The sequence below is a fragment of the Tursiops truncatus genome, chromosome 2 (genome assembly GCF_011762595.2).
Source record: "Tursiops truncatus isolate mTurTru1 chromosome 2, mTurTru1.mat.Y, whole genome shotgun sequence".
Classification (NCBI taxonomy): domain Eukaryota; kingdom Metazoa; phylum Chordata; class Mammalia; order Artiodactyla; family Delphinidae; genus Tursiops; species Tursiops truncatus.
In genome coordinates this window covers 4,812,319-4,826,013 of record NC_047035.1, presented here as the reverse complement: position 1 = coordinate 4,826,013, position 13,695 = coordinate 4,812,319, and the positions used below count along the sequence as shown (strand labels likewise).

The window sequence follows — 13,695 nt, the reverse complement described above, 5'->3', positions numbered from 1 at the left end:
TTTCTCTTCAGTTTTCTGGAAGAGTTCATGTATAATTGATATTATTTATTCCATAAATATTTGCTAGAATTGACTAGTGATGAGACTGGCTTGGCCTGAAATTTTCTTTGCGGGAAGATTTGAAACCTCAAATAAATTTATTTAGTAAATATAAGGTTATTCCAATTTTCTGTTTCTCTTTGAGTGACCTTTAGTAGTTTGTATCCTTCAAGAAATTTATCCATTTCATCAAAGTTATCTCTTTGACATAAAGTTTTTCATACTATTTTAATTATTTAAAAATATCTGTATAATCTGTAGTGATGTCACCTCATTTCTCTCATTCCTGATATCGGTAATTTGAGTCTTTTCTCTTTTTCCTCTGATCAGTCTGGATAGAGATTTATCAATTTTGTTGATCTTTTTTAAGTATACATTTTTGTATCATTGATTTTTCTCTATTTCTTGTTTTTAATAAATTTATTTATTTTTGGCTGTGTTGGGTCTTTGTTGCTGCACGTGGGCTTTCTCTAGTTGAGGGGAGAGGGGGCTACTCTTCATTGTGGTTTGTGGGCTTGTCATTGGGTGGCTTCTCTTGTTGCAGAGCATGGGCTCTAGGTGCATGGGCTTCAGCAGTTGTGGCTCACGGGCTCTAGAGCACAGGCTCAGTAGTTGTGGCGCATGGGCTTTGTTGCTCTGCGGCATGTGGGATCTTCCCGGACCAGGAATTGAACCCATGTCCTCTGCATTAGCAGGCATATTCTTAACCACTGGGTCACCAGGGATGCCCTGATTTTTCTCTATTTCTTTTATTTAAAAAAGTGATCAATTTTGCTTTTAAACATTTTTTTTCTGCTTAAAATTTAGGTTTATCATTTTTTTCCATCATAGAGTGGAAGTTGAGGTCATTATTTTGGGATTTTTATTCTTTTCTATTGTAGATGTTCAGTACTTTTAATTTTCCTCTAGGTTTTGCAGCTGTATTACACAACTGTTGATATATTGTTTTTCATTTTCATTCAGTTAAAAATACTTTCTAATTACGTTTTGTATTTCTTCTTGATTCATGGATTATTTAAGAGTGTTTAGATTACAAATACTTGGGAAATTTCTACATACCTGTTAGTGATTTCTAATTTAACTCCATTGTGGTCACAAAACATACATTGTATGTTTGAATCCTTTTAAATTTATTGAAATTTTGTTTGATGTCCTATAACATGGTCTATTTTGGTAAATGCTCTGTGTGCATTTGGAAATAATGTATATTCTACTGTGTTGTGTGCAATGTTCTATAAATGTCAATTATCTCAAGTTGTTTAATAGTGTTATTCAAGTATTCTGTATCCTTTCTGATATTTGTATTTGTTCTGTTAGTTATGAGCACCTAGTTGAAATTTGTGACTATAAGTGTAAATTTGTCTAATTTACTTTTTAAGTTCTGTTAGTTTCCCGTCACTTATTTTGAAGCCCTGTTATCAGGTGCATAAACATTTAGGATTGTTGTGTTATCCTGATGAATTGATTCTTTTATCATTGTGAAGGACCCTTTTCATCCCTGAAAATATTTTTTACTGTGAAATCTACTTTGTCTGTTACTAACAGGCATTCTTGGTTTATTTTGATTACTGTTAGCATGGTATATCTTTTTCATCTTTTTACTTTAACCTATTTGTGTCTTTATTTTTAAAACATGTTTCTTATAGACAGCATTTAGTTGGGTATTGCTCTTTCATTTTAATTCTGTATAACAATCTTTTCCTTTGACTTGTGTATTTACCCTATTTTAATTTAATGTAATTTTTGATATGGCTGGGTTTAAATCTAGCATCTTGCTATTGTTTTTTGTTTGTTCCATCTATTCCTTTTTCTCCTTTTTTTTGTTTTTATGGTTTCCTTATAGATTAATTTAGCTTTTATTTTGTGATTTCTTTCTTATCTCCTTTGTTGCTTTATCATCTGTGGATTTGTGTTGTGGTTTATTTTTAGTGGTTGCTTTAGAGTTTATAATATATATTTTTATCTCATCAGTCTACCTTCAAGTCTTAACTCCTTTTGTATTGTATGAGGACCTTGGAACAATATGCAGATGTTCAATTTTACCCCTCAGGGTCTTTGTGCTATTTTTGGCATACATTTTACTTGTACGTATATTACAATCCCCTACAATACATTGTTATTATTTTTGCTAGAAACAGCAAGTTATCTTAAAAATATTTTAATAATAGAAAAGCATTTTTTATTTTCCTTCATATTTACCATTTTTTGCTGCTTTTCATCCTCTTGTGTAGATTCAAGTCTGGTATAGTTTTCTTTCTGCCTTAAGGACTTAGAATTTTTGTTTTCAACAGTCATGCATATTTTAAAGAACTTAACTGGAGAAAAATGACCTTTTATATTTGCCCAATCGTATGCCATTTCTGTTGTTCTTCCTTCATTCCCGAAGTTCCAAGTTTTCCTCTGCTATTATTTCTCTTCAACTTGAAGAACTTCCTTTAGCGCTTGTTTTAAATAGAGCAGGTCTCCTGATGACAAATTCTCTTAGTTTTTCTTCATCTGTCAAGGTCTTTATTTCACCTTCATTGCTGAAGGATATTTTTACTGTCTATAAAATTCTGGGTTGACACTCCTTTCTTTCACCATTTTCAGTATGTCCCACTGCCTTTTAACCTCCATAGTTTCTGATGAGAAATCCACAGCATTTAAATTGTCGTTCATATAATGGTTCATTTTTTCCCCAGGTGCTTTCAAGATTTTTTTCTTTGAGGTTTTCAGCAGTTGGATTGTGGTGTGTCAGGGCTTGGATTTCTTTGATTTTTACCCTCTTTGTGGCTTGCTGAATCTCTTGACTCTAAATTTATGCCTTTCACCAAATTTGGGCATGTTCAGTCAGTATTTCTTTTCTGCACTGCTCTCTTTTCCCTCTCCTTCAGGAACTCCATTGACAAAAATGTTTAAGCTTCTGATATTATCTCACAGGTTCCTAAGTCTTTGCTTATTTTTTCTTTAGATTAAATTATTTCTATTGATCCTTTTTCAAGTTCACTAAGTCTTTCTTTTGTCACTTCCATTTTGTTATTGTGCTTATCCCATGATTAAAAAATTTTTTTTTCAGTTCTAAAATTTCTACTTAAAAGTATATATATAATTTCTGTTTCTCTGTTGAAATCATCTCTCCATTTATTTCAAGGGTGTTTATCTCATTGATGATTATTTAATAGCTGTTTAAATGTGTCTGATAATATGGGTCAAACATCTGGGTCACTTCAGGGTTGACATCTATGGTTTCTCTTTTCTCAAGGGTACTGTTTACATTTTCCTGGTTTTTGTGTGTCAAGTAATTTCAGAATATATCCTGAATATTTTGAACATTATGTTGTAAGATCCTGGGTCCTATTAAAATTCTGTAGAGAGTAGTGATTTGTTTGTCTTAACAGGCAACCAAACCTGCTAGATTCATATTGCAAGTTCCTTCTCTCCTGTGGTCAGTGGCTCCATTTTCAGTTCTGTATTGAAAACCTTTGTTATGCGGAACCACTAAAGGGTTAGTTTCGGACTGAGGCAGCAGTTACATGGTACTCCACGTCTCAAAGCTTTAGCTGTGCCCCTTTGGCCGTGTTCCATGCACATGTAGCTTAGGGATTGTCCTGGGATGTGTGTCAGTTCATACACAGAAGTAGAGGATTCCCTTCTCAGCTATCTCCTCTTTGGAATTTCACCCACACTGCCTGGCTCCCTGGGCCTCCTTTCCTGGTTCTTCTGCCCAGAGCAATGGAGTTCTTTCAGAATGTTAGCCTTCTCCCTTGTCACACAGTGTCCATAACCGGGATCACTTTCAAAGCAAATGGGCCAGAGAAGATAGAGGAAAAAATAACATGAATTTCCGTCCCTTTTCCCAGTTCTTCTATTCAGGTTTTTTTCCCTTCTGGTTTTTAGGTATTTGCGCTGCACTACCAGAGCTGTTGGGATTGGCATCAGGGCAGGGCTAGGAGAGCAAGGAGATATTTTAAAAATTTCACCCGATACTCTCTGGCTCACAAGGACCCACTTTCTTGTTCCTCTGGCCAGGATGATGGATTTAGTTCAGAAGCTTTGCTGTCCATGTCTACTGTGTAATTCCTTGATTTAGTCTGTCTGTGGGTCAACACCAGGAGTTAAAAGACAAAAAAACTCCCCCAAACCCCCAAAGTAAAAACTAAAACAAAAAACTAGAACCTTACCTGTCATATGGGTCTTTCTTCAAATTTTGACTTCCCTCTTCAACCTATCAGCTGTTATTTACTTTTCAGAATCTTCAGGTAGTTGCTTCTTGAATTTCGTCCAGAGTTTTTAGTTGTAATTTATGAAAGAGAGTGAGAGACCATGGTGGGTTTGCTCCATTTTGGTTTAAAACTAGATTTTGTTCATTTTAAAAATTCAGTCTTTTTTCTCTCCAGTATGTTTTGGAATTTTCCATTGCTATGTCCTCTAGTTTCAGTAATGTTCTCTTTTGCAATGTCTCATCTGATGTTAATGCCATCTAATATAGCTTTTCCTCAAACATTGTGCATTTCATCTTTAGAAATTCAGTGAGGGGCTCATACATCCTCCATGTCTCTACTAACCTTGCTCAGTCTTCCTTCTACCTTCTTAAACATATGTTATGTATAGCTGTGATGACCATTGTAATGCCTTGCTCTGTCATCTGTGTCACTTGTGGGTTTAGAGACCAGAATCTGAGTGTTGTGGTTGGTCATTGCTTCTAGACTTCTTCTGTGGGCAGACCTAAGAAATGTTTTTCTTGTTAAGAAAAAAATATATCATTGTTTATGCTGACTTGTCCCATTCAAATTTAGCATTACAGAATTTTTCTTTAGCTTCTTTGTTTTTATATGTTTTTGATCTCTTTTAAACTGAAAAATTTTATTTCTGTCTTCCTTACCACAATTTTTTGGGTGTATGTGGACACTAGCAATGTAATGACTGAAAACAATTGAAGATTTCTCACAGTTCTTTTTGTCCATAAGGTATATCCAATTAGGGTTTACCATCAGATTACTGGTTTTCTGTTCATGATGTATATTCAGCTGAGGATCTGCCTTAAACTACTGTGCTTTAATGTCTCTTAAAATAAACCCCATTTGTGTGATTAAGCTACCAACTCAATACATGTTTAGTTTCATTTGCTTAATTTTGCTTTCACATTTTAGAGCCTGCTTTTTAAGTTAATTTTGTTGTATAATTTTATAAAATACGTACATGGTTCTGGAGAAGGGATTGGAAAACTACAGCCCATGGGCCCAGTCTGGCCTACGGCCTGTTTTTGTATGGTCCTTGAGTTAAGAGTGATTTTTGCATTTTTAAATGGCTGTAATACACACACACACAAACACATTCACACACACACACACACACACACACACACACACACACACACAAAGAGAAGGCAACAGTGACTAAATGTAGCTTCCAAATCCTAAGATATTTACTGTCTGCCCCTCTACAGAAAGCCTCTACTTTCTGCCTCCAGCCCTGTCTCCCCCGTTCTGTCCCCTCCCCTCTAGAGGCAGTCTGACTGATTTATTTATTTAGTTTCTGGTTTATCTTTCTACTGTTTTTTATGGAAGCAGACACAAACCTCTCGTATTTGCTGTACGCCCTTTTGCTCTCCACCTTGCTTTTGCACTGAGCAGTACCTCCTGGAAGCCAGCCCACAGCAGGCGGGGAGATGGGCCTCTTTTTTACAGCAGCACACATGGTATTCCAGAGTGTGTCTGGACTGATGTCTGTTTAACTGGTCCCTTCTTGTACATTTGGGTTATTTCTGCTTTTTAATTTTACAGGTAGTGCTGCTTTCAGCGGCCTTGTGCTTGTGTTTTCTGGTGTTTGCTGCTGTAACTTCGGGGTCAGTTCCTACAAGTTGGTTTGCTGGGTTATGTATATTGCCGAGTAACAAGGCACCTGCTGCTTTGCTTGGTGTCACCCGAATTCTCTCCATAGGGACCGTACCATTTTGCATTTCTGTCAGCAGTGTGCAAAGTAAGTAATGCCCAACAGCCACCTAACGGAGTGTGTTGTCAAACTTCTGGCTTTTCTAATCTGACAAGTAAGAAATGATACCTCCATGTCATTTAAAATTTCATTTCTTATGAGCAAGATTGAAGGACCAGTTACATTCCCTCTCATATGAACTCTCTGTTCACTTCTCTTGCCCATTTTTCTGTAGAGCTCTTGGTCTTTTTCATTGATTTTTAGACCCTGTCTGTGTACTAGGGACAGTGACCTTTGCCTCTAATATAAGTTGCAAATATCTCTCCCATTTGTCTTTTTTATTTTTCTTAATTATTTACCTGTTTTTTATGCCGTGCAATAATGTTTATTATTATTATTACTACTACTATTATTTTCATGTAGCCAGATTTATGCATCTTTTCTTTTATTGCTCTGGCCTTGGCGTGATGACCAGGAAAGTTTCCCCTACTCTCAGATTGCACAAAAATTCAGTCATACTCTTTTTTCATACTTGTATAGTTTCTTTTGTTTTAATATAAATTTCTGTTTTTTTTAAAAAATTATCCACAGAGCACTTTTTTTTTTTTTTTTTTTTTTTTTTTTGCGGTACGCGGGCCTCTCACTGTTGTGGCCTCTCCCGTTGCGGAGCACAGGCTCCGGACGCGCAGGCTCAGCGGCCATGGCTCACGGGCCCAGCCGCTCCGCGGCATGTGGGATCCTCCCGGACCGGGGCACGAACCCGTGTCCCCTGCATCGGCAGGCGGACTCTCAACCACTGCGCCACCAGGGAAGCCCCACAGAGCACTTTAGGTGTACACTATCCCATGTGATTGGCTACTTTTACTTGCGTGATTTTAAACCGTAGAAAGGGGCTCTCTACTCACCTCTCCAGTTTGCCATTGTGCAGAGACTCCTCGCATCTTAGAATTTGAAGAGGCCAATATATTCAAGGGGAAGGAATTGAAATCTGGGGAGAAGGGACTTGCCCAAGGACCCCCAGCCCCATCCCAGGGACTAGCTCTGGCCGGCCTGGGAAGAGGTTTGTGAGCATCTGCTGTGTGTTGGCCTCTTGGCCAGGCCTGTCACCGTCCTTCACGCCCAAGCTCTAGGTCCTGCTATTAGCCCCACCTTATAGGTGTGGGGACTGAAGCGCTGAGAGGTGAGCTGCCTGCCCAGCGGCGCGCAGCCAGTGATAGGCCATCAGGCTCAGATACCCGGGCGTCTGCCTGAGAGCTTGGCCCTCCCGCCTCCGGATGTCTGGTGGTGGCATGCATGCACTGAGCCCTTCCCTCCCCTCCCCCCTCCACGGTCTTGGAGGACCTTGGCGGATGAGGTGTTCTTGTCTCCACGCCGAGGGCCATGGAGGGCCCCGTGAATGAACATCATCTCCCAGGGCGCCTGCTGGAGCCAGTGGCGGCAGGTCCACGTGCATTGCCTCAGCCCCAAGGGCCCGCCTGCTACTGGCAGCCAGAGGCCTTTCAAGCTGTCCTTTCGTTCGTCCGTCCATTTGGTTATCTGCTCATTCACTTATCCAGCCCTTAATTCAGCACAACTTACTGATGCCTGCAGTGTGCAGACCCAGTCCTGGCCAAGGGTGTCCCAGAAATGTGACAGGCGTCTGTCCCCAGGAACTCACAGTCCTGTAGGGCGGGCAGGTGGCCTCGGCCGTCCTGGGGGGCCCAGAGCAGTGTCTCCCTCATTTTCCCTCCAGGCTTGGGTGCAGAGGACTGGCCGGGGTGGAGGGGAGGGGGGAGCTGGGCCCCCAGCCTCCCTCTTTCTGGGGTCCGGTAGCGCATAGACGCGAGAGGCTGGTTTGTTGTCCAGTCCAGGCCCCTGGTGGTGATGACTCAAAACCAGCCGCGGAGCGGGCAGGGATGCCCCAGGCACACAGTGAGTCAGCAGCGGGCCAGGACCGGAGCCTGCCCTCCAACCCCGCGCACCTCGGAAGCGGCACGGCCCGGGGAAGGGAAAGGCGAGCCTTCGGAGGTCTGTTTGGTGGGCCAAGCAGACAAGATTTTAAGGATATTAGGTGATTTTCATCACACCTGAATGTGTCTTGATCACGTCTTCCATTTTTCCCAAAGCCGTAGACTTTTGGCCAAGTGTCTGCAACTGTCTGCCGACAGGGGCCCTGGTTGCCAGAAGGGTCTGAGTGAGGTTCCCTCCGGCTCCAGCTAGTTAGGCCCTGCAGCGCTGTCCCACGCCCCTGGGATGGGACGTACCAGCTGTCGGTGTAATTAAGGTTGCCATAAAACCCACCAGCTAGACACACAAATGGCTCCTCTGCTCTTTCCCGGGGCAGCAGCAGTTGTGAAGGCAAGTGAATCATGCTCGGCGGCAATCACTTCAAAGGTCAGCCTTCCACTTACAGCAGCGCTGTTGGCAGGGATCGCCCGTAACACGGCTTGTTTCCCGGCCATTCGATTTTACGACGCCCTAATGAATTGGGCCATTTCCATCCATTCTCAGGAAGTGTACAGAACGAGGGTTTTCGTTCTCCTGGAAAAGGCAGGTGGTGTGTCGGTGGGCACGTGGGTGGTTCTGCCGGGGACAGGCCGAGGACCCGTGGCACGTCGCTTCTCTGGGCCTTCGCACCGCCCTCTGGGATCAGCTTCTCCCTGCTGCCATCAGGAGATGATTTCTGTGAAACCCCCGGCCTGTGGCTGGAACTCAACGGGCCCTCCTCTTCCTCCAGGCTTTCCTGGGTCAGTGTGTTTTCCGAGTGCGTGTGGGGATCCAGGTGCCGCCGCTGGAGAGGGGCTCAGGTGCCCACAGATGTCACGGTCCTGCCCATCGGCAGCCACTCCCTATGGGCTCTTGGGGCTGTGTCCCCGCTGCCCGGGAGGAGACGCGCCTCAGTGCACAGGCCACATCTAGGGACGTGAGTTGGGCCGGACTTATCACTCTCCCTTGATTCCCTGCTCCTCGCCTGGACTGTGGTGATGGGGAGGGCGTCGGGAAAGGCGGCAGGAAGGCCTTCAGGCCCCACGTGGCCTTGGCAGATGGAGGCCTGGGGCTGCTGGTGGAGAGGGTGGTTTAAGTCAGAGGTGACCGTGGCGCTGGGGATGGGAGGTGGGGATGGATCTGGAGCCGTGACGATGGGCCTTGCTCCCTCCCCTCCCTTCTCTTCCCACCAGAGCAGATTCCAAACCCTGCCCTGGGACAGCGCTGTTCTTTGAGTCGGGATGTTGTGCACTTCTCAGAGCACGTGTTGGGGACTCTGGTGGTCCACGTCCCCTCCCAGGCCCTAGACCGCTGCCCCAGCTCCAGACTGGGCAGGCCAGAGCATCTGCCAGCAGCACGGCTCCTATGCCCCTCCTGGCGGGGGCTCTGGAGCTTTCCTTCCAGTCCACACTCCAGGAGACTCATGGCTACCTGGGAGGGCAAAGCGGGCATGTGGGATCCTGGTGCACAGAGTGGGAGAGGAAGGGAGGGAGGAGGGTGGGCAGTTCCACGCTGCCTGGGGCACAGCTACACAGGCTGGCCAGTGTTCAGAGGCCTGCAGGACTGCCTTCACTTTTCTACCCCTGGACTACTCCTCAGGCTCCAGGGGGCCCACCCTGAAATCGCCCTAGCTGAGGGCTGCTTCTGAAAAGGCTCAGAGAAGGTAATCGTTTGTTCCCCACCCTCCACCAGGAATTTGCCCCAGCGTTTACTGAGGCAGGACTTGGCCAGAAGGAGACGGGGATGTAGGCCCCAGAGAAGCACCACACCCTGGCCCTGCGCCCTGGAGTAAATCCCTGCATCTCTCTGAGCCTCAGTGTTCCTCATCTGGAGAATGGGTCTCAAAATACCCCTCTGTCTAAATTGGATTTATGGAGTGCTGCATTTAATGTGAATTTGACTTATATATATTTGAAAGAGGATGATAGAAAATCTATGTCTGAAACATTTTGAAAGTTTGTAAACTCCAGTTTTTATTTTATTTATTTTTTTAGATATTTACTATTTAAAATTATGTTTATTTATTTCTCTTTGGCTGCTTTGGGTCTTCGCTGCTGCGCGTGGGCTTTCTCTAGTTGTGGTGAGCAGGGGCTACTCTTCCTTGGTGTGCGCGGGCTTCTCACTGCGGTGGCTTCCCTTGCTGCAGAGCATGGGCTCTAGGTGCCGCAGGCTCCAGTAGCTGTGGCGGACGGGCTGAGTTGCCCTGCGGCATGTGGGATCTTCAGGGACCAGGGCTCAAACCCATGTACCCTGTCTTCTCAGGCGGATTCTTAACCACTGCGCCACCAGGGAATCCCTAAACTCCAGTTTGTAAGTAAGTGTGAAGACAGCTCGTTTCACGGCCGGCTGCCAAGGTGCCGGAGAGCTGTGTTTATGCTGTGGCCACATGGTGGCGCCCTGGGAGCTGGTAAACAGGCCGCCAGACCCGGCAGGCGGGCCCGAGGCACTGTGCCCGCGGCCTGTTGCTCACTATTGCAATTTGAAGTCGTGTTGCCCAGGAGTTTACTGGAGGTGCGTGTTAGTCCGGGCGCTGGGACCTCCACCCTGCCCCTGCCCAGCCCTGTTGCTGTAGGCTGGAAGGTTCAGGTGAGAAAACACCCTGAAGGAAGCGGGACAGCAGCTTGCCGCTTGATTGTGTTAGTTTGGAGACAGGAGGCTGTGCAGTGTTGGTGATGACGTAAGAAAGAAAGAGTGTCTTTAAAGCTAACTTACATGCTGCGGTTCTGGTTCCGTGGGCTCGAGAACACTGGCTCCCACGATGCACTTATCACTCCAGGGACGTTAGGCTGAGGCTTTGAAAGCTGTGAATTACGTGACCTCTTCAGAAGCCAGACCCTCGCACAGAGTATCGCCCTGGCATTGATGGGCATCACTGGTGCCTTTAGGTGCCCTGGGCTAGGCGTGGGCCCTTCCCTAAGCTCTCCTTCGCTGGACCCCCGCTGCTCTCCAGGGCACCAGTCTGACTGGGGAGATCTTCATGCCTCCCTGCACCCATGCGCCAGTGGGTGTGGGGAGGGGACGCGGAGGACTGCCCACTGTGGAGGTATCACGGGGCAGGGCCTGAGGTCACCCCGCAGCAGCCCCACCTCCACGCTTGGGCTCCTCAGCCTGGGGGCGCATTTTCCAGCACCAGCCTCTCCAAACTCTCCAGCCCTCGGGGCACTCAGCGGCCCTCCTTGTCCCTGTCTGTGGCACCCGCCCTGTACCCCTGGGGCCCACCGGCATGACGGGTGCCCACTCTTGCAGGTGGTGAGAAGCTACAAGGCCACCATCCAGCAGACCCTGGACATCCTCTTCCTCCGGGAAGGCTCCGAGTTTCTGAGCAGCACAGATGCCTCGAGCCGGGACTCTGCCGACCGCACCATTATTGCCTGGGATTTCCGGAGCTCCGCCAAAATCTCCAACCAGATTTTCCACGTGAGAAACCCTGTTTGGCATTGCTTCCAGTTTCAGGGTGCATCCGTGTAGTCCCAGGCTGTCCGGGGCCCCAGGTCACTTCTGCGGAGATGGTTCAGCAGACAGGACCTTTGGAGACAGATGGGCTGCCTGAAATCTGTAGGGTCGGGGAAGGCAAAATGCAGGTCCAGGCCTGCGCAGAGAACCTTCCACTGGCTCCCAGATCGGAGTGACTCCCTAACGGTCCTCTCACTCATCCTCCGTCCAGCACAGCCTGGCTCCGGGGTAAGCGTGTGGAGGGGCGGCCTGGTCCAGATCCACGGGAACGCGGATGCACCCCCGAGACACCCCTACCCTCCCTCCGCCACCCCAGCCAGCCTGCAGGGTTCCACCTTGCCCTGGCTCAGTGGTTTTGGCAGGGGCTGTGGCTCAAGGGTTCAAGCAGGGACCCCGAAGGTAGACCACCTGCATTAAAATCCTGCATTCACCACTTATAGGCAGAGGGCCTGGGCCCGTTATTTACCCTCTTTGATTCTCATTTTTCTCTTCATAAACTGAGGGTGAGAATGTTTCTTGCCTCATAGAGAGGCTTTGAGAATTAAAAGACATAAAGAATCCAGCACAGTGCCAGGCACAGGGAGTTCTCCATAAAATGCACTACCTGTCATCACCCCACCTCTATTACCATCACCACTGTCATCATCATCACTACCGTCATCACCATCACCATCTCCAACACCATCACCACGCGTCACCGCCATCACCGACATCACTATCGCCACCCACCATCATCTTTTAAGGTTTCAAATTAGCGATGGCTAGTCTCTTTGGTGCTACCACCCTGAATTTAAAAATACATGTCACGTGTATATATACACCATCTTCCTCTCCCTGCTTTTCCCCTTGTTCTTAGAGGATTCTAAGTGACCCTGAGCCAACCTGCCTCTAGACCTTCACTTCAGGGTTCTAGTGCAACCCACCGGGAACAGTAAGCCCTGGGAGGGCCCGGAGGGTCATGTGTAGCCATTGGGGCATCCTGCCTCTGACGGCCCTGCAGAGACCAGGGAAGCAAGTGAGGTAGCGAAAGTGCTGTGTGCCTGAGCCACCAGCCCTCCTAGGGTCACACCTCCTCACCTTCTGTGCAGGCAAGCAGGCACTCTGCCCGGTAGCATCACACCAGGAGCTCATCATCAGGTTCCCATGTGCCTCTGACAGCACATCAGTCTGCAGCCATGGTTCCACCTGCTCCTGACGTCACCCTCTGAATTTGGGCTCAGTTAGAGGCTGTGGCTTCAGGACATCACCTAGAACACGGAACGCGTACAATGGAGAAGGGAGCTTTTAGGGGTGTTTCTGTGTGGCCGAGCCTGTTAAACAGTGAGATTTTCCCTCCTGTTTGGAACCCCTTGTGCAGGCGTTTACCTCCCCGCTTGGCCAGTCACCTTCTCACTTACTATGTGTTCTGGCTGCGTGGGACCCTGGGCTGGGTCGGGGACCCTTGACGGCTCACTGTGGAGGTGGGGAGATGGGCGTGTGGATTCGTTTTCTATCGCTGTATGACAAATTACAAATTACCATAAACCTGGTGGCTTAAATCAACAGAAACGTATTTTTTCAGTGATGGAGGCCAGAAATTTGTAAAAAGTATCACGGGGCTGAAATCAAGATGTCGTCAGGGCCCGCTCCCCTTGGAGGCTCGGGGGAGCGCCTGTCCCTTGCTTCTTCCAGCTTCTGGTGATACTGGCTTGTGGCTGCATCACTCCGGTCTCCGTGCCAGCATCTTCAGGTCTCTCTCTGCTCCGTCTTCACATCGCCTCCTCTGTGTGTCTGATCTCCTCTGCTTCCCTTTTATAAGGGTGCCTGTGATTTCATTTAGGGCAGTAATACGCGATAATCTCATCTCAAGACCCTTAAGTTAATTATACCTGCAAGCTCCCACCGCCTTTTTTTTTTTTTTTTGACATATAAGGGGACATTCACAGGTCCCAGGAATTAGGACATGGAAGTATTTGGTGGGACATTTTTCAGTCTACTCCAAAGGCCATGAGCCGAGGAGTGCAGGGGGCCCCTAGAAGCCAGAAAAGACAAGGGAACAGATTCCCCCCTGAGGACTCCGGAAGGAACGAAGCCCTGCCGGCCTCTTGAGTTCAGTTAGCCCAGAGAGCCCGTTTCGGACTTCTGAGCCCCAGAACTGTAAGATGATACATGTGTTGCTTTAAGCCACGACCCTGGAGGCATTTTGTTACAGCAGCAGCAGGAAACCCACACACCCCTAAGCCAGGTCTGGGCAGAGGGCCCGGGGCCCCGCGGGCAGAGTCTGGGGGGCGAGTCCGTCAGAGGCAGAAGCCCAGTTGGGAGCCTCCTCCGCCCTCTCTGTGGCCCTGC

General features: G+C 47.1%; 1 protein-coding gene across 2 annotated transcripts in view; it reads left to right on the top strand.

Moving 5' to 3' along the window:
- The window catches only part of WDR25 (WD repeat domain 25), a 141,513-nt gene that overhangs the window by 126,601 nt on the left and 1,217 nt on the right, over positions 1-13,695 (top strand). For both annotated transcript variants that reach the window (XM_073800048.1, XM_073800049.1), the window contains exon 5: positions 11,161-11,331. In XM_073800048.1, coding sequence (XP_073656149.1) covers positions 11,161-11,331 — 171 coding nt within the window. The remainder of the gene's footprint in view (positions 1-11,160; positions 11,332-13,695) is intronic.